Genomic DNA, 25,103 nt, shown 5'->3' with positions numbered 1-25,103 from the left:
TAAAATGTGATTTGATTATTTATTTTTCATGCTGGTGAGGACCGAGAATCTACTCTCACATAGGTAAGTGGTTGCAAAGGGTGTCTTAACAGCGCAATTTGCAAAGGCAGGATACTCTTAGACAGCCCTATCCAGAAATCTGTCAGAGGCTTCTGATTAAATTCAATTTTCATAGAAGTGCTTGTTGCAACGATATCGGTGGACTGGAGGCAGGACATGAAAGGGAAAACAAATCCAGTTGTTTGTGTCATTCGTTTTGGGAAAGTACCTGCGTAACTGCGCACCCAGCTCACTCAAGTGCTTCGCTATATCACATTCAACATTGTCCGTAAGCTTGAATTCACTTGCACATACCATTGTATGTTTGTGGAAAGACCTGTGTGTTGTCCTTGTCAATACAGAGAAGAGCTCCAACCTCATAGCCTCAATTTTATTCTGCATTTTGAATATACTTGCGGAGTCCCTGTAATCCTAAATTCAGATCATTCAGGCGAGAAAAAACATTGCCCGGATAGGCCAGTCGTGTGAGAAACTCGTCATCATGCAAGCGGTCAGACAAGTGAAAATTATGGTCAGTAAAGAAAACTTTAAGCTCGTCTCTCAATTTTTTAAAATATGTCAAAACTTTGATAACCAGCGCACTTCGGTATATTGTAAAAGCGTTACATTACGCTGCCCATATCATTTCATAATGCAGAAAATAGAGGAGAGTTCAGGATACTTGCTTTAAAAAAGTTAACAATTTTCACTGTAGTGTCCAACATGTCTTCCAAGCTGTCAGGCATTCCATTGGCAGCAAGAGCCTCTCGGTGGATGCTGCAGAGTACCCAAGTGGCGTCGGGAGCAACTGCTTGCACGCGCATTACCACTCCACTATGTCTCCCTGTCATGGCTTTTGCGCCATCAGTACAGATACCAACACATCTTAACCACCAAAGTCCATTCGATGTCACAAAGCTGTCCAGTACTTTAAAAATATAGTCTCCTTTTGTCCTGGTTTCCAGTGGTTTGCAGAAGAGGATGTCTTCCTTAATTGACCCCCCATAAACATAACGGACATATACCAGGTGCTGTGCCAGGCCCGCCACGTCTGGTGACTCATCCAGCTGTAACACATAATTCACTGGCTTGTATGCAAAGCAGTAATTGTTTCAAAACACCTCCTGCCATGTCACTGATGCATCATGAAACAGTGCAGGTGTAGTACTATTGGCAGTAGCAGTACTACCAGTGGAGCTGGTATATGTCTCTATGGACGTGGGCCTGAATGAGCAGCAGCTACGTTTGGCTACATACGGACCGTCAGTGGAATTCCCACAAGAGAGTAATGGTTCATGTGATTGGATGTTTATTATTTGACCAGGCTACCTGTGTTTGTTATTGAATCTTTATTTCGCTGAATACTAGATAGTTGAATATTATTTCTGGCAGTGAAACAAAGCTACTAAGGGGACAAAAAAAATCACCCAAATGTATAGCCCGTTGGAAAATCTAAATGATCTGTTAGAAAATGTGAACCACATTTTGTATTTGGCGTACCTCCGACGGCATTGCGTACCCCAGTTTGGGAATAGCCAGGCTAGAGGGTGTATAGCCACAGAGATCCTAATAAGTTGTCATTTTTTATCTTGGAAGACATACCTGCAGTTGCTTAATGGTGTCCCCTCCCCTTCCAATGACCAGGCCCACTTTGCTGGCTGGGATGAGCATCTCTTGGACTGAGCTGTTGCTCTCAGCCTCGCTGTGGAACCCTGGGCCGTTCCGACAGCGTTCCACTATCTGACCAAGCATTCTCTTGGCCTGCCTGGTGGAGTGTAAATGGTTACATGTCAATGAATTATAGATGCTGGAATGTATTATCGCCGAAACCAATGAAATAATGTACTGATTTCCTACAATGACTGTCCTACAGTGTCTCAAGACTTTATCTGAGTGGTCCACAATGTGGTTTTTAAAAATGTATTATGCCTTGTCAAAACTGTAGTATTGTGGAGTGACCGTTAAATATATATATTTTTACCTAATTCCAACAGGGTTACAGTTGACACTGTGAGCATCTATAGACCGTAAATATGGGGACTTCCCACATAATATGGGGCCATTAAATGCAATAGGGTACACTCAAGACGGAAACATATTGTTCTTTTCAAAATGACAAAGGATGTCGACGGTTCTTTACTGCTACTGAGTTTATAGAATTTAACACGTTCAACCATCAATCTAGAAACTCACTCAATGCTCTCAGGGGTTCCAGTGAGGGAGCAGGCTCTGTCCATCATACCTCCACTCTCTACCATGACAAACAGACAGTCAGCATCATGTATAGAACAGCATACAGTTAAAGGAGTCAAGTTTCCAAGATAGAGCCCCTTCAGTATTGAGCAAAAACAGTCATGATAATCAATTTTGCATTGCTGACAGCGCATCAAGCTAGCTGACAACACTCATACTATATGTTGCTGAGATATTCAACTAAAAGCACTCTGATATTGGTTACTATATCAAATGAAGGTTGGAAGTGTGTGTAGTCAGACATTATGGGACATATTGATGGCTGCTTACCAGACGCAATTTGAATCTTACACCCGGACTCCAGCTGGATTCTTGTAATTTGTTCTCCTCCTCTGCCTATGACTAAAATAAATGGGAGGAGAGGAAAATAAAAGTGGGATGGGAGAGGAGAAAATAGTTCAGGTAATGTGTCGGACAAAATAAATACTAGGGCTGACCCCGTTAAAGTCGACTGGTTGATTGTTTGGTCGATAGGCTGATGGTTTAACAGTACTTGATTTGTCGAGCAGTCGCAAATAGATTGGTTTCTTTCATGGCACATGACACCAGTCTGATTTGCGCCTGGCTTAGTGGACTAATCCATTGAGGAGGCCGCGGGGAGATGACACAGTCCAAGAAGGGGTGTGGTTAAGATGCACAATCTCTCTCCAGAATGAGCTCTCTCCTGCCATTTCATTCACATTCATTGTGACAAATGTTAGACTTTGAGCGTTAGTGTATCAATTCCTCATTACATATCATTGCTTACATTTACCGACAGGGTAATTTCTGTTAATGCATTCAATATATTGTTACAGTTGTTTACCATTCTGATTTTCACAGAGTAGACACCTTGTTTGCACTAGATCACAACCTATGCTACTCTTGTGAGAAAGAAGTTTAGGTTTATTTCATTCCATTTACGAGTTGTCAATTTATTCTTTGTCTTTTGTTTTGAGCGCTCCTGTCAATGTTGAGTAAGGACGCGCACCTGATTACACATTTAGAAGTGGGCCGAGCTACCTAACCTGTGACCTGTGCGCAAATGTAGGTCTATAAATGTGCCCATTTGGGGATGTTTAATAGTATTTCTGATTGAATAAAAGCTGCAATATGTAACTTTTTGGGTGGCATGACCAAATTCATATAGAAATATGTGTTATAGATCTGTCATTCTCATTGCAAGCAAGTCTAAGAAACAGTAGATCTGTTTTACGTGGGCTATTTCTATGTTTCCAGGTCTTAAGTTTAGTTTTTGCATCTTTTACTTTAGGTTTTGTACACTAGCTTCAAACAGCTGAAAATACAATGTTAATTTTTGATTTTCTTTCTTCTGGTTAGGCTATCTCAGGCTCCCTCAAATAATTTGCGTGTCCTCCTAAATTAATCAAACAGTGTGCTTAAAGCATAACAACAAACTCAGTACATATAGTTGATTTTATTACAACACAGGCACGCAGTGTGTCTACACATCTGAACATTTCCACCAATCGATTGGTCAAAAGACGACGACTCTCGGTCTGACATTTTATTTTGTCAGGGACAACACTAATGAATACATCCTTAACATAATTCAAAACAAAGCATACAAAGACAAAACCATCCCAAACCACAGAGCACACCTCCCATAACATGTACTTACTGAATCCAACCATTCTATCAGGCACTTTAAAGTCTTCTGTCATGACAGCCCTAAATGACAAAAGGGTGGGGTGAAAAGAGACCAAATATATCAAATAAAAAGGTCAGCAGATGTCAAATTATTACATTACATCACTCCATTCAACAATGTGAACTACACTGAACAAAAATATAAATGCAACATCTAAAGTGCTGGTCCCATGTGTCATTAAATAAAAAAATGCCTTTAATGTTCCATATGCACAAAAAAACAAATTTCTCTAAAATGTGCACAAATTTGCTTGTCTCCCTGTTAGTTAACATTTCTCCTTTGCCAAGATAATCCATCCACCTGACAGGTGTGGCATATCTAGATTCTGATTAAACATCACGGTCATTACACAGGTGCAACTTGTGCTGGGGACAATAAAAGGCTAAAATGTGCAGTTGTCACAACACAATGCCACAGATGTCATGTTGAGGGAGCGTGCAATTGGCATGCTGACTGAAGGAATGTCCTCCAGAGTTGTTGCCAGATAATTAAATGTTAATTTCTCTACCATAAGCCGCCTCCAACATCATTTTATAGAATTTGGCACTGCATCCAGCCGGCATCCAGCCGGCATCAACCACAGACTACGTGTATGGCGTAGTATGGTTTGCTGATGTCAACGATGTCAACGATGTGAACAGAGTGCCCCCTGGTGGCGGTGGGATTATGGCATGGGTATAAGCTCCGGACAAGAAACACAATTGTATTTTATTGATGGCAATTTGAATACACAGAAATACCGTGACGAGATCCTGAGGCCCATTGTGAGGCCCATTTCTTTTTAAGGTATCTGTGACTAACAAATGCATATCTGTATTCCCAGTCATGTGAAATCCATAGATTAGGGCCGAATTAATTTATTTAAATTGACAGATTTCTTTATATGAACTGTAAAATCTTTGAAATTGTTGCATGTTGCGTTTCTATAATACTTAGACTTTACTATATTTTCAAACAAAACAGTGATGCTGATCACCAATCATTATCTGGTCTCAGTACTTCAGTGCTATCCCACTGGGGATCCAAAGTTATGTCTTTGGGTTGGACAGTAAGCTAAAATGACGTGGAGGAGGGGGAATCATCGCACAGATTTCTCAATCAATACCTATTTAGTCTGTCAATACAGCGGGTAAATTGGTGCTGGCTACAGGCTTACCTTTGATGTACCATGGCTCCCAGCTGGTTACCTACTGTGAGGGAAATAGACAAGAGCCAACCAGGGATGGGACCAGAGCCAGATGGAGATGCAGTGGAGAGAGAAAAAGATTAGAAGTATTAACTGCATCCTGCACCTGTGCCAAAGAGCCCAATTGCAGGAGTTATGCGCCTGGGCAGAGGGTGAAAATGATGAGATGGATCTGTCAATATTTTTTTATATCAGACACACAGCTGGATGGCGAAGTAAAGTGTGTGTGCAATACACCCCCCCACTAGGAGATGAGCCTATGACAGGTATAAAGTTGGATATGCTAGCTAAGCTAACCCCCTCCCAGTTAATAACATATTAGACATGCCTCCCTCTGGCCAGAACCCAAAGCTAGGGGATGAAGCTTGGCACGGCACAGACTCCAGCTATTCCTTCAACATTAACAAACCAGAGACAATAATAGGCTACAACAGGCCGAAAACAACTGACGGAGAAGCTGAGAGGGCTCATCCGAAATGCAGCGTATCATGTAACAGCCCAGATGAGTAAAGGATACACTACCCCACTACTTTTTATGATGACTATTAGCCAAAGTAAAAAATAGAGTCTTAAGTCTATGCCCATTAGTTGAATAAATCCAATAATAAAATTGCAAGCAGCAATGAACAGGGTTCACAGGATGACAGAAAGGACAAGATCAGATGGATAACAAAGCAAGCACTATCATGTGGGAACTATCTTCCTTATAAAGCAATCAGTAAAGTTCAGTCTAGTGCTGTAGGTTGATTATCTTTGAATGCAGCAGGTAATCATTCTTAAAGGGATACTTTGGGATTTTGGCAATGAGGCCCTTTACCTACTTCCCCAGTCAGATGAACTCGTGGATACCTTTTGTATGTCTCTCTGTGTCCAGTATAAAGAAAGGTAGAGGTAGTTTTGCGAGCCAACGCTAATTAGAGAGTTAGCGCAAATGCTAGTTTGCAAATAGTATCTGAGTTCATCTGACTGTGGGGAAGCAGGTAAAGGGCCTCATTGCCAAAATCCCAAAGTATCCCTTAACGTGTTCACTTAATGTATTGAGTTTATATACCAGTTTCCCAAGTGGCACTGCGGTCTAAGGCACTGCATCTCAATGCTAGAGGCGTCACTACAGACCATGGTTTGATTCCTGGCTGTATCACAACCAGACGTGATTGGGAGTCCCATAGGGCAGTGCCGTCAACGTAAATAAGAATTTGTTCTTAACTGACTTTCCTAGTTAAATAAAACTTTTAAAAGTTGATAGGCCAGAGTGAAGTGAATTTAAAGTGGTTTATTGAATTTAAAGTTAATTTAAAGTGGTTTATTAAAATGGACACATTAATCTGATTTGCCTTTACCATGGGCCTACATATCGAATTTGGAGTTATTTGATAACATTTTTAAGATAAGGTCCTTCAGAATAGAGGAAAATCTATGGGCCAGTGAGGCAAATGTATTCCCCATGAGGAAAAACACCTACATAAAAAGGTCCAAGTCTCTAGGTCAAACGGGGCGACGGATATGAGGATTTAGCCAGGATAGGCCGTCATTATAAATAAGATTCAGTTCTTAACTGACTTGCCTAGTTAAATAAGGGTTAAATAAAACCATTTTAAAAAGTTGATAGGCCAATGTGGAGCGAATTTAAAGTGGTTTATTCAATGGACACATTAATCTGATTTGCCAATAACTCAGCCATCTTTTGACCAATCCCTTAGCTTTTCTCAAACTAAATTAAGACATGTACCATGGGCCTACATTCCATTTATACCTATTGTTCATGAGAAGATGTTAAATATTTTTAGCATATGTGCTAATACGCCGCTACTGGTATAGCGTGGCCATCTTTAAACGCATAAACTTTTGTTTCTCAAACTCTTTAGGGGCTGTTGTGATGAGTCCGAAGACCAAATTCGGAGTGAATTTGACTTTTAGTCCATTTTTATTTTTCCAATCTTGAGTCATTTGACCATGTAAAGGAAAAAAACTAAATAAGAATTCAGATAATAACAATAGGTATCAGCTTCGTTTAGCCTGATTCCGCTGCTCTGTTGTTCGCTACATACTTTAGTCAGACTGCCATCATTGAAGTCGTTTGTGGTGATGAAGGGCATTGTACAAAACAAAGTCACCAGCGATTGGATCGTCTCTAACCAATCAAAGTATCAAAGCCAATGATGAATTTTCAAACCGCTGTGTTTTTGCTCTGGGCCAACCCATCGGTTTCTGGACCAATCAGATCGTCCCAAATGTGTATGCATTCGGTGAAGAGTCGGGGAGGTACTCGGGGAGGTACTCAGATCCAGACTCATTGCAGAGAAGACACTAAAGTCCATGGGCGTGGAGAAGCATCGAGTCTGGGTAGCCAGGTAAAGCATCGCTGTGAATCTCTAATAATAAAACTGCAATTTACATTTACGTCATTTAGCAGACACTCTTATCCAGAGCGACTTACAGTAGTAGTGAGTGCATACATTTTTATACTAGTCCCCCGTGGGAATCGAACCCACAACCGTGGCGTTGCAAAGTACATCAAAGTTGGATCAGCCTGTAGTGTGGTTTTCCACGTTTGAGTGTGACTCCAAATCCAGACCTCCATGGGTTGATAAATTTGATTTCCATTGATAATTTGTGTGATTTTGTTGTCAGCACATTCAACTATGTAAAGAAAAAAGTATTTAATAAGAATATTTCATTCATTCAGATCTAGGGTGTGTTATTTTAGTGTTCCCTTTACTTTTTTGAGCAGTGTATTATCGAATAGATATTTGAAAAACACCTTGAGGATTGATTATAAAAAACGTTTGCCATGTTTCTGTCGATATTATGGATATAATTTGGAATTTTTGTCTACGTTGTCGTGACCGCTATTTCCGGTGGATTCCTGGGCATAACGCATCAAACTAACGGAGGTATTTGGATATAAAAAATATATTTATTGAACAAAAGGAAAATATGCTGTCTAACTGGGAGTCTCGTGAGTGAAAACATCCGAGGATCATCAAAGGTAAACGATTGCTTTTCTGATTTGTGACCAAGTTTCCTGCCTCTAGGTGTACATAATGTTTTTCTAGTATATCGATAAACTTACACAAACGCTTGTATTGTTTTCGCTGTAAAGCATCATTTCAAAATCTGAAACGACAGGGTGATTAACAAAAGGCTAAGCTGTGTTTCGCTATATTTCACTTGTGATTTCATGAATATGAATATTTTCTAGTAAGATTATTTGACCGTTGCGCTATGCTATTTAGCGTAGTTGATGACAATTATCCCGGATTCAGGAATGGTGGTTCCAAGAGGTTATTAAGGAAGGAAGAAGCCACTGCTCCAAAACCACCATAAAAACGGTTTGCAACTGCACATGGGGACAAAGATCGTACTTTTTGGAGAAATGTCTTCTGGTCTGATGAAACAAAAATAGAAGTGTTTGACCATAATGACCATCATTATATTTGGAGGAAAAAGGGGGAGGATTGCAAGCTGAAGAACACCATCGCCAACCGTGAAGCATGGGGGTGGCAGCATCATGTTGTGGGTGTGCTTTGCTGCAGGAGGGACTGGTGCACTTCACAAAATAGATGGCTTCATGAGGCAGGAAAATTAGGTGGATATATTGAAGCAACATGTCAAAACATCAGTCAGAAAGTTAAAGCTGGTCGCAAATGGATCTTCCAAATGGACAATGACCTCGAGTATACTTCCAAAGTTGTGGCAAAATGGCTTAAGGACAACAATGTCAAGGTATTGGAGTGGCCATCACAAAACCCTGACCTCAATCCCATTGAAAGTTTTTGGGCAGAACTGAAAAGCCTTTTGCGAGCAAGGAGGCCTACAAACCTGAAGCCTGTCAGGAGGAATGGGCCAAAATACACCCAACTTATTGTGGGAAGCATGTGGAAGGCTACCCAAAACGTTTGACCCAAGTTAAACATTTTAAAGGCAATGCTACCAAATACTAATTGAGTGTATGTAAACTTCTGACCCACTGGGAATGTGAAGAAAGAAATAAAACCTTATGATTTGGTCACACCTAATGTTTTTTCTTTCTCACGGGTTTGTTTTGAGTTGTCAGCCTAATGACGGCTCATTTCAATGGCAGCTTTTTGGACTTCATATTGAGGGTTAAATGCAACAGATTCCAAATGCCACACTTGAAATCAACTCTAGACATTTTATCTGCTTACTTGTAAATTACCTAATGAGGGGATAAAACACACCTGGCCATGGAACAGCTGAGCGGCCAATTGTCCAATTACTTTTGGTCCCTTAGAAAGGGGGGACCACATGTAAAAAGTCCTGTAATTCCTACACCGTCCACCCGATTTGGATGTAAAAACCAACAAATTATTCATCATTTAATTTCAACTTCAATATGCTGTGGTAGACAGCTAAAATAAAAATTTGGTCAATGCCCAAATATTTATGGACATGACTGCATATTTCAGATAATTCAAAGTATCTACCCTTTGCCTTGACAGCTTTGCACACACAACCAGGTTCATGAGGAATTATTTTCCAACAGCCTTGAAGTAGTTCACACATATGCTGAGCACTTGTTGGCAGCTTTTCCTTCACTCTGCGGTCTAACTAATCCCAAACCATCTCAATTGGGTTGAGGTCGGGTGATTGCGGAGGCCAGGTCATCTGATGCAGCACTCCATCACTCTCCTTCTTGGTCAAATAGCCCTTACACAGCCTGTTGAAAAACAATGATAGTCCCACTAAGTGCAAACCAGATGGGATGGCGTATCGCTGCAGAATGGCATATCGCTACAAGATGCTGTGGTAGCCATGCTGGTGTGCCTTGAATTCTAAATAAATCACAGACAGTGTCACCAGCAAAGCACCCCCACACCTCCTCCTCCATGCTTCCCGGTGGGAACAACAAATGCGGAGATCATCCGTTCACCTAATCTGCATCTCACAAAGACATGGCGATTGGAACCAAAAATCTCAAATTTGGACTCATCAGACCAACGGACTGATTTCAACCGGTCTAATGTCCATTGCTTGTGTTTCTTGGCCCAAGCAAGTCTATTCTCCTTATTGGTGTCCTTTAGTAGTTGTTTCTTTTCAGCAATTCGAGCATGAAGACCTGATTCACAGTCTCCTCTGAACAGTTGGTGTTGAGATGTGTCTCTTACTTGAACTCTGTGAAGCATTTATTTGAGCTGAAATTTCTGAGGCTGGTAACTCTAACTTATCCTCTGCAGCAGAGGTAAGTCTGGGTCTTCTTTTCCTGTGGCAGTCATCATGAGAGCAAGTTTCATCATAGCACTTGATGGTTTTTGCGACTGCATTTGAGAAACTTTAGAAGTTCTTGAAAGTTCTTGACTGACCTTCATGTCTTAAAGTAATGATGGACTGTCGTTTCTCTTTGCTTATTTGAGCTGTTCTTCTCATAATATAACTTGGTCTTTTACCAGACAGCCCTATCGTCTGTATACCAGCCCTACCTTGTCACAACACAACTGACTGGCTCAAATGCATTAAGGAAATAAATTCCACAAACTAACTTAACAAGGCACACCTGTTAATTGAAATGCATTCCAGGTGAGTACCTCATGAAGCTGGATGAGAGAATTCCAAGTGTGCAAAGCTGTCATCAAGGAAAAGGGTGGCTACTTTGAAGAATCTCAAATATATTTTGATTTGTAAAACACTTTATTGGTTACTACATGATTCCATATAAGTTATTTCATAGTTTTGATGGTTTCACTATTAATCTGCAATGTAGAAAATTGTAAAAAATAAAGAAAAACACTGGAATGAGAAGGTGTGTCCAAACCTTTAACTAGCACTGTAAGTTGAAACAGAACTCAAAAAAATGCAAAAGTAGAATAAAAACATTTTAAACTGAGGTAAACCTTAACACTTGGACATGAACATTTCTGATCCAAAATGTTGAAAGCTTTTACTATTGGCTTTTATGGTATGAGTTTAGAAAATTGTTACGATAACCGACAAAACGTTCATGAACTCGTTTGGAGGAAAGAAGATTAAAACATTGTGAAAACCACAGGAAACTATCCTTTTTAAATCGTCGGCGGGAGAGAAATGGAGGTTACCTCCATCTTCCACCGAACGCTTCTGGCCCCCATAGCCATACATGGAGGGGTCTACAATCTGCTCATTCCCCATCTTTGCTGCCATCTGAAAGGTGAGGAAAAATAATAATAATTACTTCACAGATTTTCTATACAACAGTTAATCCATTCATTGTATCCATTGTTGCATTACACGTAAATGGCTAATTGCATTAAGTTTTCCCAAATTGCTAGTGCTATGACCACATTACATTTTAGTCACATACGGGCTCAATTAGGGTTAAATGGATACTTCAGGATTTTGGCAATGTACCTTTATCTAATTCCCCCAGAGTCAGATGAACTCATGGATATCATTTGTATTACTCCGTGTCTAGTATGAAGTTAGTTAGAGGTAGTTTTGCGATCAAATGCAAACTAGTAGATACCCATAGACTTCCAGTCATTGCTCTAATGCTAGTTAGCATTTGTTCTTGAAACTACCTCTAATTTCCTTCTTACTAGACACTTTTTATTTGATTTTAACTTTCGACCAATCGATTATATAGACACATCTATTGTGTTTTAATCAAATAAAGTATATGCACTGAGCTTGTCTGATGCTTTAAGCGCACTGTTTGATGAAATAATAGAAGCACAAGCATTTCGCTACACTCACATTAATATCTGCTAACCATGTGTATGTGAACAATAACATTTGATTTGAATAATTAAGACAAATGACTAGCGGGAGTCCAACTCAACTTATTTGATTGTGCTAGGCTCGGCTCAGACTTGCTGCACTGGGTTTTAAAAAAATGACAGTGAGCGACTGTAAACTAGCACCCGTTGTCTCACTCTCCTCCCTGCTGCAGCGACCACCACAGAACATCAACAGTGTTTATAGTGTTGTCTCTCTCTCCTCCCTGCTGCAGCGACCACCACAGAACATCATCAGTGTTTATTGCGCTGTCCGTGTTTCTGAAACTGCAACATAATTACAGCCATTTCTGACTTTAAAGTGCTGTTACTGAAACCCCTCATTTGTTTAGGAAAAGCATTCCCGATTCCCCCAACCCTTGCTCTGTTTCCGTGACCCATGCACATGAACAATAGGGCCTGATCTATAGCATATCATTATCACGTCTCACATCAATAAATTGGTTATAACAAACAGATGTCTCAAGTTGAGGGAATGTGCAATTGGTATGCTGACAGCAGGAATGTCCAACAGAGCTGTGCCAGAGAATTGAATGTTAATTTCTCTACCATTAGCCGTCACCAACATTGTTATAGAGAATTTGGCAGTACGTCACAACCACAGACCATGTGTAATCACGCCAGCCCAGGACCTTCACATCCAGCTTCTCTTTTGTGGGGAAAAACCCATTATGATTGGCTGGGCCTGGCTCCCCAGTGGGTGGGCTTTGCTCCTAAGCGTGTGTGTGGGGGTGGGGCTACGCCCTCCCAGCCGACCCAAGGCTGCACCCCTGCCCAGTCATGTGAAATCCATAGATAAGGGTATCATTTATTTATTTCAATTGACTGACTTTCTATGAACTGTAACTCAGGTAAAATCTGTGAAGTTGTTGCATGTTGTGTTCATAATTCTGTTCAGTATAATTTGACCGTTTAGAACAATGTAAACACTAAACAAATAAGCGTACCAGAGAGTCTGTTGTAACTTTTTTGTTAAGCCTTTATTACAGCAAAGACTCAAAGCAGTTGCATTCATTCTTGAATGCAATTTCCAAAATATAATGGTTTATTTATTGCAGGCCAGTCAAGTTCATCCACACTGATCTTGACAAACCATTTCTGTATGGACCTCGCTTTGTGCATATGGGCATTGTCATGTTGAAACATGAAAGGGCTTCATACATCTGTTACCTCAAAGTTACCAAAAATGTAATTGTATGCTGTAGGTAGCTTCCCTTCAACTGAAACTAAGGGGCCTAACCCGAACCAAGAACAACAGCCCCAGCCCATTCATTATTCCTCCTCCACCAAACTTTACAGTTGGCAATATGCATTCGGGCAGGTAGCGTTCTCCTGGCATCCGCCAAACCCAGATTCACCCGTCGGACTGCCAGATGGTTTATCACTCCAGAGAACACGTTTCCACTGCTCTGGAATACAATGGCGGTGGGCATTACGCCACTCCAGCCGATGCTTGGCATTGGCCATGTAGTGTAGCAACATGGTCTAGGAAAAGGCGCCAACTGAACAGCGCACTGATGTGTTTCAGAACCGTGAACAGCGACCACTATCCAACGCAGGAGAAAGTGCATTTGTTCTGAAATAATATAATTGTTATTAGCGATGCACCATTCTTCTTAGGTAAAATAACCATTAACAACTTCAGCAGCACGTCTTAAAGTGGACTGTGCCATCCCCACAGCCTCCACAACGTATTAGTCCACTCAGACAGGCACGAATCAGACAGGTGTCTTAGAAGAAACAAAAATTATAGACATAAAAATGATATCCATGACTTCTCCTGACTCTAGGGACGTAGATAAAGGGTCTCGTTGACAAAATCCCAAAATATGCCTGTAAGTGCCTTTGCTCAAGGGCACATCGACATATTTTTCACCTAGTTGGCTTTGGGATTCAAAACAGCGACCCTTTGGTTGCTGGTCTTACACTCTTAACCGCTAGGCTACCTGCCGCCCCAGGGTAACCTAATGGTCTTATGCTCTTAACCGCTAGACTACCTGCCGCCCCAGGGTAACCTAGTGGTCTTATGCTCTTAATCGCTAGGCTACCTGCCGCCCCACACGTCAAGCAAATCCAATATCTGTAGGTCAAAAGCATCATGAGCGCTAGGGCCACCATCTGCTGAATAACAACAACACGCAGTTGACTCACCGGCAACTGAAATGTCTAAACCAGCGGTAACCAACTTAATTTTTTTTACACGACTACAAAAACATGAACCTAATAAAAACTATTTGTAGGAATGAGTTGTGTGCAGTAGGCCGAATACATTGTCACAGCATATTACTTGACAATATTGTTTTTCTCTGACCATATTATATTTCCGAAAGCAAGCTTTGATTAAAAAAATTAATCAGTTGGTGTAGCACTTGCGAGGCACAGCTGAGCATAAATTTGAATTATTCGCTTTTTTATTTTACTGGACTGATGTTACCAGCTTCTGATGGTCATGGTGCTTTCAAGACAACTGGGAACTCGGGTAGAAAAAAAAAATGGGGATCAAATCATAACTTCAGGTCAGAAAGTCTGAGCTCTAGATCTATGCCTGATTTTCCAAGTTGGATGACAGTTAAAAACAGTTTTTCCCAGTTGGATCTAGTCCCCCCCACCCCTGAACTTTGAGTTGCCAATGTATGCCGATGCAGTTGTACCATTCTCCTTCCAAATAAATTCTTGTCAACTCTTGAAATTATTTTGAATCTTTCAGGGGCCAAGTTATCACCTCTCCATGAGTTTTGGTGCTAAAGTGCAAGTTTCTGTCAAACAATGTAATAGATGGGTCAATCAATCAAAACTAAATAATGTATATTTCGCACAAGGGAGCACTGTAATATCAGATTTGGCCAGGATAGGCTGTCATTGTAAATAATAATTTGTTCTTATTAACTGACTTGCCTAGTTAAATAAAGGTTTTTAAAAAAAAGTTATCCCTAACCTTTATGTAGCACAAAAAATAGCCACGTTAGTTATAGTAGTTGGCTAGTAAAAATATGTTTTGCTCGTCCCGAAAAACACTTTGTTTTATAAGGTAAAATATAACATAGTACTGAATTAACCTACTCCCTAAACGGGTTCCTGACTAGACATCACCCGCTCCCCGAAGTGTATATCTGGTGCTTGCCAGTTACATAATGGAGCTACAAACTTTGACACTGTCTCAACAGGGGAGGGAGGGGCAACTGGATCAATGTTGTCTACCTACCACTGGGAAACAAAACGGATATCTGTTTAAAAACGAGTGGATGGGTTTGGAACCTTCGACCACTTGTCACAGATTGTTATGGGTTTCAACCCCAGAACTTCAGTGACTGAACAACAGGTTGCATGTGGACACGTGTAGAAAACGTAGCTAGCTAGTTAGCTACCTAGCTGGATTAACGAAGTCACTTGAAGACATTAACACGGTTAACTACATAAAAACATTGTTTCCTGTCGTGCCCTGTTGTATCCAAAAATGAACAAGCACGAGTATTCATTGCGAACTCGAAACTATTGTGGTTGTCAACTAGCTTAGCATGCTAGTTAGCCGGATAGGTAACATTAGCTGTCTAGCTAGTGTGTTTTTCCATGAGCGCATAGCATAAACTGGTGATGGGCGAGTTAAAATAAAAGTGTTTTCGTCGTTTAAAAGGCTTAGTTCAAAATCAATCGATTTCTTTGCGAGTGTTTATACTGTTATTACCTGTCGAGCCCGATGTAAAGCGTCGGCGAAGCCGTCAGCTTTCATTCCGGGCTGAGCCACGGAGGCCTGTCCCTGCACCAACTCCGCCATCATCATCATCATCCCCAGACTTCTCAGCTGTTGTTTGTACAATCCGCTTCCGCGTTCGGTCACGTGGAAAAGCACTGCACTGCAAGGTTGTTACCACAGCCACAAAGTCAAAACATTAAAGACTACATTAAAGACAGTACAGCATGAGTCTAAAACTGCTTCTCCAATAGAAATCCCAGATTACACTTGTAGGCGATGTCATGGCGCGACCTTGGGTAGCAAAATGTACGCGCAGAAACACGGAATGGGGTCTAACATTTGTCTCACGCCGAATTGCGCATGTGCAGGAAGTCAAACTAGTAATGCCTTTGATATAGTTATTTTATACAAAAAAAACATCACTTTCACGAGGTTGTAGAAATAACATGTTCGACTACTGAAGATATTGGCTCGACTCTAGGCTGTGCCTTTAGAATTTGAGAAAATTAACAATTAAGGAAGAATGTTTCACTTCTCTAACCCCAAACAACAGCTTGGTCTGACTTGCAAAGCGTTCCAGAAAGCCTCGAACCAGAGATTTCACCTGTTGAAAAACGTGAAGCATCCAGTTGGCGTTTCCACTCACTACCAAATATGGTGATGAGCGGAAGCCCAGTGGCCGGCAATGGGAGAGGATAGATTTTGGCAGATATTCTGCAAATGTTTTTATCGATAAAGCATTTGATCTCCATTCAGTTCTCTATTTCCAAAACTACAATCTGTAAAAGGCAGAGTGGACTGAAGTTTGTAGACTTTACCCTTTCCCCCAAACAAATTATGGTGTTGTTTAGAAGGAGTACAAGAACGAAATGAGACATTGCACACACTTGCTTCACAGAGTAGGCATTCCCTAAATGAAATGTGCAAAAATTAGCTAGAATGTGCCAATCGGATCTTCGTAGCTCGTTCATGTCTCTGCCCACCTCTTCGCTTCTTCTGCCTGCTATGATTCATTTGCTCCCATTGGAAAGTAAAGGCTCTGAAGGAAATGGCACCGAAGGAGATGACCTCTGTTTTATGATCCCATAATCAATTGTGCTATTGTGCATGGTTTCTTTTGCGTTATTTGTAGCTTATTTTGTACATAATGTTCTTGCCACCTTGTCTTATGACCGAAAAGAGCTTCTTGATATCAGGGCGGCGATTACTCACCCCGTACTGGACTGGAGGAATTTTTCTTCTTCAATGAGTTGAATGGGAAGGATTTCCTCCAGACACTCGACAATTTCCTCCAGACACTTGTCATTAGCAGGAGGAAAAGAGGAAAGTATCGTGGACGACGGTCCGGGTGCCTTGTAAGGATCCGTCGCTGAGAGGGTAATCTACCTTTACCATCGGTACTATTAGCCAACTTACAATCAATCGATAATAAAATAGACAAACTACGAGCATGTATATCCTACCAATGGGACATTAAAAAACGATAATATATTACGGCTGGGCAGTAGGACGATACAGTGGGGCAAAAAAGTATTTAGTCAGCCACCAATTGTGCAAGTTCTCCCACTTAAAAAGATGAGAGAGGCCTGTAATTTTCATCATAGGTACACTTCAACTATGACAGACAAAATGAGAAAAAAAATCCAGAAAATCACATTGTAGGATTTTTTATGAATTTATTTGCAAATTATGTTGGAAAATAAGTATTTGGTCACCAACAAACAAGCAAGATTTCTGGCTCTCACAGACCTGTAACTTCTTCTTTAAGAGGTTCCTCTGTCCTCCACGCGTTACCTGTATTAATGGCACCTGTTTGAACTTGTTATCAGTATAAAAGACACCTGTCCACAACCTCAAACAGTCACACTCCAAACTCCACTATGGCCAAGACCAAAGAGCTGTCAAAGGACACCAGAAACAAAATTGTAGACCTGCACCAGGCTGGAAAGACTGAATCTGCAATAGGTAAGCAGCTTGGTTTGAAGAAATCAACTGTGGGAGCAATTATTAGGAAATGGAAGACATACAAGACCACTGATAATCTCCCTCGATCTGGGGCTCCACGCAAGATCTCACCCCGTGGGGTCAAAATGATCACAAGAACGGTGAGCAAAAATCCCAGAACCACACGGGGGGACCTAGTGAATGACCTGCAGAAAGCTGGGACCTAAGTAACAAAGCCTACCATCAGTAACACACTACGCCGCCAGGGACTCAAATCCTGCAGTGCCAGACGTGTCCCCCTGCTTAAGCTAGTACATGTCCAGGCCCGTCTGAAGTTTGCTAGAGAGCATTTGGATGATCCAGAAGAAGATTGGGAGAATGTCATATGGTCAGAGGAAACCAAAATATAACTTTTTCTTAAAAACTCAACTCGTTGTGTTTGTAGGACAAAGAATGCTGAGTTGCATCCAAAGAACACCATACCTACTGTGAAGCATGGGTGTGGAAACATCATGCTTTGGGGCTGTTTTTCTGCAAAGAGACCAGGACGACTGATCCGTGTAAAGGAAAGAATGAATGGGGCCATGTATCGTAAGATTTTGAGTGAAAACCTCCCTCTATCAGCAAAGGCATTGAAGATGAAACGTGGCTGGGTCTTTCAGCATGACAATGATCCCAAACACACCGCCCGGGCAACGAATGAGTGGCTTCGTAAGAAGCATTTCAAGGTCCTGGAGTGGCCTAGCCAGTCTCCAGATCTCAACCCCATAGAAAATCTTTGGAGGGAGTTGAAAGTCCGTGTTGCCCAGCAACAGCCCCAAAACATCACTGCTCTAGAGGAGATCTGCATGGAGGAATGGACCAAAATACCAGCAACAGTGTGTGAAAACCTTGTGAAGACTTACAGAAAACGTTTAACCTCTGTCTGTCATTGCCAACAAAGGGTATATAACAAAGTATTGAGATAAACTTTTGTTATTGACCAAATACTTATTTTCCACCATAATTTGCAAATAAATTCATTAAAATTCCTACAATGTGATCTTCTGGATTTTTTTTGTCACATTTTGTCTGTCATAGTTGAAGTGTACCTACAGGCCTCTCTCATCTTTTTAAGTGGGAGAACTTGTACAATTGGTGGCTGACTAAATACTTTTTTGCCCCACTGTATACATACAGTATATATATTTATTTATTTTAATTCTCAGAATATTAACCATGTGTGTTCGCTTGTTTTGTACTGTTCTGTAGTTTCAACCCAATGATTCGTCTGACAAACAAAGAACTTTGCGTCCAAGCCCAGGTATGGATCAAAGCTGGTGAGACATTCAATAATGTCATCTTCACAGACGAATCAACCGCTGACCTTGAGCAATTTTCTCAAAATTGCTACAGAAAAAAAGAAAGAAGATCAAGAAGATGTTGATGAAGAAATGCTGTTTTGAGTTAGAAATGTAACACTTTAGAGTACTTAAGCATCGAATACATGGCAAGCTGAGGGATTTTCACAACAGTAGCCGGGCTATAAAAAGTATTTTGTCCTGCTAACAGGAATCATTTGCATGATGGGCTACATTCTTTATTGTAACCACAATGTCATACATCATTTGTATCTACTTTTCCAATTACTTTTAGAGTTTGGGAATTGCAAATGTGCGCTTTCATTTTAGTTACATTGTTGAAGTTTGAACGTGCAGACTTTTCTTCTTTAAAATTATTGTTTTATGTAGGAGGCTACATTTTTGATCAGTTGCAATTGTAAGTTGGCCTAATAAATCCTACTTCTTAGGCTGTTAAGCCTCATAGCCTATCTCAGCCAATTAAGTTATTTTATATAGGTCTAGGCTCCGAAGAAATAGACTCCTGTTAAGCCCTCTTGTTGTTTGTAAAGTCAAATTCAAAATTCAGAAGGCACTCGCACATCTGAGCTATCTTTTTTGCAGTGCATGGCAACACCCGGATAAGATGAGAAAAAAGAAGAAGGAACCCACACACGGCTCTTGATCGTATCACTGATCTTTAATAAGCCTAATGTATCGGCCTCACGGCCATCGTCAGAGCTTTTGTGAGTTTTTTAAATTAGCACCCTTATGTAGACCAAGTCACAGCCACATCCATTCCATGCATCGAAAGGGGTAGGAGGTGAAGGAAAAACAAATAAGTGCTACCAAATATAACAATATGCATTTCATGAATATTCGAATAATGTGTGTACATAAAACGTATCAAACATGTCTGCAAAACCACAATGAGGACATGACCTACCAAACAAGTTTTCATGAATCATTGGGTACAGTGTAAAAAAACATCATAGTAATCTAAAATAGGGGCATAATTAATGTTCTAATTTACAACATAACATACATAGGCATTTCATAATTTTGACCTTTAGGAAATAATGTCTGGAGGGTGAAAATCCGAACCCTGCTTGCTATAATGAATGATTTTGATTCACCTGGTATTGGATACGGCTGACTAAAGACCTTGCTAAATATGTCCATGGAAGAATGTTTATAGAGCTGTTGTCTTCCGAATAAACTCTTAAAGATCTGGTCATCTTTTATATCAATAGCAGTCAATTATTAATTGTCACCTCATTCAGTCTCATCTGAACGTCGTAAAATTCTTGGTTATCTTCACGAACCCTGGCTAACAAGTTGAATCAGCAATACAAAATGTGTTTGAATTATTTATTTACTAAATACCTAAATAATCACAAAGAATTACATATACACAGGATGGATCATACATTGATGACTAATTATGTCATACAAGAAAGCATCCTGAATGGACAGAACCAATATGATGGCTGGTTACACAAAGAAAAGGGGTTGGGTTTGAATGAAAGCGCTGGAAGACTGAGGAACAAAATAATTTAGTCTCTATTGGACCTTATGAAGCTATGCTATCGTAAATACAGAATCTTATGCATTCTAAATAACTGCCCATTTGGAAAAGGAAAATATAAGAAATATTTACTCTGAGCTGCGCTTCGATAGATTGGTTGTAGATAGAAGGCTGGGTTGCCCAACAGAGATCTCTCTTGTCCTTTGAAGAATATGTCTTGTGGTAGAATGGATACATTGTAGTACCCTATCTTTCTGAAGATTGTACGTTCTTTCCGAGCCCACGTTTACAGCTGCTGCTGCTAACTCGGCGTCTAGGATGTATCACTTCTTTAAATGAATAAGAGTTTAAAGTTCATACCAAGTTGCCATACTATAAGCTCATGCTATATTCTGGCTGGTATAGTCGAAATCCATCCTTCCAGCGTGTCGATCGTCACCTCCATGTTGATATTCACCCTTTTAAATGTATAGACATCAGTCCTCACATCACCGGGAACGCAATGTTAATTTTGTTAGGTTGTAGTCTGTCGTAGCTGAATCAGAATGAGTTAGTTAACATTGATAAATAAAATGTTTTATTTACTTTCATAATATGCTTATGTGAGATAGTCACTTGGGGCCCAGAGAAGGGAGAGGTCAGGATTGTCTTCATATGTGAATGTATCTGTTAAACCATGTGAAGGGCTCCACAATGTCTGTACTCCAGTCACTCCCTCCTTTTCCCATTGGGGGGAGGAGTATATCAGTGTCTGGAACCATTGTATGTCCCCTCTGATGTTGAAACTTATCTTGACCTAGTATATGACCTAGAGGCTCACTCCCCTCCATGAGCTTGTCCAGAAAGGGGTGTATTTGAGATGGAAGTATCTAGAATTGACAATTGATATATGCCATTGGATGAGGTAATGTTTTGGTACTATGAAGTACCAAGAACGAGAAGTAGAACCTCGTCTAAGAGACCAAACTGAACGATAATTTATAGCTAATGCTATCTGGCTATGGGATACTCAAGTAAAAGGCCCTTTGTGAAGTTCCTAAGATCTGTGGTTCGACATGTGAGTTGAGAGGGGTGGATCTTGGCTATAAAAGATACTAAGTATACTTTTGTAAGCACTCTCGGAATTCATTTATAGACACTGAATTGTTTTGAGAGTCAAAGGGCTATGGTGAAGTTTGTAAACTCTCCTCATTTAGTAATACAGGAAATTACCACGACAAGTTGTTCAACCATTCGCAACCAGAGCTCACACTGAGGTTCGCTTAGTTCTGTAGTTGATATTAGCCATTTAAAACGTATGGACAGCAGTCCTCACGTCATCGGCAACACATGCTTGACTTTTCGTCAACGTGGCTTTTGTAGTGGTGGAGAGAAGGGCGTGATTTGTAGTTCAAAACCAATATCTGTTCACTTGGGTGGGGCCACTGAGTGAGCAAAGTTTACTTCATGAAAACAATTCCCTCATTTAGAAGCTAAAATTACATTACATTTTTTCACAAATAGTTTCGTATTTAAACATTTAAATTGCACAACAATTCCATGTGAATCTGATAACTAGAATGTGTAGACTTTCCAAGATACAGTTTATGCCATCCTATTATCAGTAATAATGTCTCAGAACACAACTGATCTGACATCATATTCTTCAAGTACCAATGGATATTTTCAACTGGTTGGATTACCGAAATATGGTTCCATTCCCCACCCCTTTGATGTTACCAGACTCTCTCGATGTTAACAAACTGCTTTCCAAGAGTCAAATCTGTAGAGTAGAGAGAGGAAAAGGGTAAAGGTATTTATGAGGGTCATAAACCTCACCAACAGGGCAATGTCATGACACTTATAGGAAATCCACTATGCCCCCCACCGAACCATCAAACAGGCAAAGCTTCAATACAGGTGTCATGTTGATATAAAGAGATCGGGATACAAGCGCAGGAATGCGTAATAGTTTTTTTATTTCACCCAAATTACAGCATGCCGTGTGAAGGCATGGGGATGAAAACCAAACAAACATGTATGCAAAACACAGGTGGAAACCCAAACAAAATAGCAAGGAGTACCTCGAATAAATAACACCAGCGAACAATGACTATCACACGGTACGAGACCCGTAATCATCTGCACAATATACGTGGCACGGAAGCCAAAACAACATAGCACAGGTACTCACACGAACCAACAGACATTGGAACAATAATCGACAGGACGATGGTAAACAAAAGGCACACTTATAGAATTACCAATCAAAGGGAATAGGGACCAGGTGTGTGTAATGACAGTTCCGTGACAACAGGACTAAGATTGAATCATACTACACTGGCTCCGATGCTCGTCAAATGTGGCAGGGCTTGCAAACTTTTACAGACTACAAAGGGAAGCACAGCCACGAGCTGCTCAGTGACACGAAACCACCAGACGAACTAAATTACTACTACTCACTTCGAGGCAAGTAACAGTGAAACATGCATGAGAGCATCAGCTGTTACAGACGACTGTGTGATCACGCTCTCTGTAGCCGATGTGAGTAAGACCTTTTAACAGGTCAACATTCACAAGGCCGCAGGGCCAGACGGATTACCAGGACGTGTGTTCCGAGCATGTGCTGACCAATTGGCAAGTCTTCACTGACAAGTGCTTTGAGAGGCTGGTCATGGCTCACATCAACAACATTTTCCCAGAAAACATAGACCCACTCCAATTTGCATACCGCCCCAACAGATCCACAGATGATGTAATCTCTATTGCACTCAACACTGCCCTTTCCCACCTGGATAAAAGGAACAACAAGCCTGAAACCCTTTCTAAAGACTGACATCTAGTGGAAGCTGGGAACTGTAAACTGTTCTATAGGAACTGCAACCTGGGTCCTAGTTATTTGTATATCCCATAGGCTAGCATTGAAATGGCCTGTGACCTCAAAATACACTTTTCCGGATGGATTTCCCTCAGGTTTTTGCCTGCCATATCAGTTCTGTTATACTCACAGACATTATTTTAACAGTTCTAGAAACTTCAATGCTTTCTATACAATGCTACTGATTATATGCATCTCCTAGCTTCTGGGCCTAAATAACAGGCAGTTTACTTTGGGCACGTCAGTCATCCGAACTTCCGAACACTGCCGCTTGGCCATATGAGGTTTTAATGAATAAAAGCAACAATGAACACGAAACCCAAACAACGCACCGACATGAAAACAGAGTCAATAACACTTGAGGAACAAATTAAGGGGAGTGACATATATAGGGTGTCACGCCCTGACCTGAGAGAGTCTTTTGATGTCTCTATTTTGGTTTGGTCAGGGTGTGATTTGGGTGGGCATTCTATGTTCTGATTTTCGATGTTTTCTATTTCTTTGTGTTTGGCCAGGTATGGTTCTCAATCAGGGACAGCTGTCTATCGTTGTCTCTGATTGGGAATCATACTTAGGCAGCCTTTCCCCCTGTTGGTTTCATGGGAAGTTAACTTTGTTAGAGGCATCATAGCCCTGTTAAGTGTCACAGTCATTTTGTATTGTTTATTGTTTTTGTCGGTGACATTCTAATAAAAAGGAAAATGTACGCTCAAAACGCTGCACGATGGTGACTGGTGTGCGGGATAATCAGCAGCATGATAACCAAGAGGCCGGAGAGGGATTATACATGACACAGTCAAACAAATAATGCCTTATCACCAACGTGGAATTGTAAACACAACATGCAAATTCAGCACACACAAGATTCTATAATTACGCAATAAGGCATTAGAGGGGGTGGTATATGGCCAATATACCAAATCAAATTATATTTGTCACATACACATGGTTAGCAGATGTTAATGCTAGTGTAAGGAAATGCTTGTGCTTCTAGTTCCGACCATGCAGTAATATTTAACAAGTAATCTAACAATTTTACAACAACTACCTTTTACACACAAGTGTAAAGGAATAAATAAGAATATGTACATAAAGATTAATGAGTGAGCGATGGCCGAACGGCATAGGCAAGATGCAGAAGATGGTACAGAGTACAACATGAGATGTTGAATTGCAACGCTACTTTTTCTCTATAATGACACTTAGCTTGTTTGATAGCCTTGCGGAGGGAATAGCTACACTGTTTGTATTCGGTCTTGTTTCCGGTCACCTTGCCCTGATTAAAACCAGTGGTTTGTGCTTTCTTTTTTGTGTGAATGCTGCAATCAATCCACGGTTTGTGGTTGGGGAAGGTTTTAATAGACGCTGTGGCTACAACATCACTGATGCACTTGCTAATAAACTGGCTCACCAAATCAGCGTATGCATCAATGTTATTGTTCGACGCTATGAGGAACATATCCCAGTCCACGTGATCGAAGCAATCTTGAAGCGTGGAATCAGATTGGTCGGACCAGCGTTGAACAGACCTGAGCACGGGCACTTCCTGTTTTAGTTTCTATCTATAGGCTGGGAGCAGCAAAATGGAGTCGTGGTCAGTTTTTCCGAAAGGAGGGAGGGCTTTGTATGCGTCGTGGAAGTTATAATAACAATGATCCAGTGTTTTGCCAGCCGGGTGGCACATTCGATTTGCTGATCAAATTTAGGGAGTCTTGTTTTCAGATTGGCATTGCTAAAATCCCCAGCTACAATAAATGCAGCCTCAGGATATGTGGTTTCCAGTTTACATAGAGTGAAATGACGTTCTTTCAGGGCCGTCGATGTGTCTGCATGGGGGGGAATATACACGACTGTGATTATGATCGAAGAGAGTTCTCTTGGTAGATAATGTGGTCGGCATTTGA

The 25,103-nt window shown here is 40.8% G+C and overlaps 1 protein-coding gene across 4 annotated transcripts in view; it reads right to left on the bottom strand.

Annotated features, from left to right (window-relative positions):
• The window catches only part of LOC139376328 (far upstream element-binding protein 3-like), a 63,908-nt gene extending 47,999 nt beyond the window's left edge, over positions 1–15,909 (bottom strand). For 2 of the 4 annotated variants that reach the window (XM_071118723.1, XM_071118725.1), the window contains exons 1-7: positions 15,543–15,909; positions 11,183–11,267; positions 5,100–5,133; positions 3,914–3,963; positions 2,563–2,634; positions 2,233–2,290; positions 1,642–1,804 (exon numbers count right to left, since the gene is read on the bottom strand). In XM_071118723.1, coding sequence (XP_070974824.1) covers positions 1,642–1,804; positions 2,233–2,290; positions 2,563–2,634; positions 3,914–3,963; positions 5,100–5,133; positions 11,183–11,267; positions 15,543–15,644 — 564 coding nt within the window. In that variant the 5' untranslated portion in view covers positions 15,645–15,909. The remainder of the gene's footprint in view (positions 1–1,641; positions 1,805–2,232; positions 2,291–2,562; positions 2,635–3,913; positions 3,964–5,099; positions 5,134–11,182; positions 11,268–15,542) is intronic. The other 2 variants (XM_071118724.1, XM_071118722.1) reach the window with 2 other exon arrangements.
• Between the last annotated feature and the right edge of the window lie 9,194 nt (positions 15,910–25,103).

The sequence above is a fragment of the Oncorhynchus clarkii genome, chromosome 20 (assembly GCF_045791955.1).
Source record: "Oncorhynchus clarkii lewisi isolate Uvic-CL-2024 chromosome 20, UVic_Ocla_1.0, whole genome shotgun sequence".
Taxonomy (NCBI): domain Eukaryota; kingdom Metazoa; phylum Chordata; class Actinopteri; order Salmoniformes; family Salmonidae; genus Oncorhynchus; species Oncorhynchus clarkii.
The sequence above is the reverse complement of the archived record's forward strand: the minus strand, read 5'-3'. Positions and strand labels throughout refer to the sequence as shown.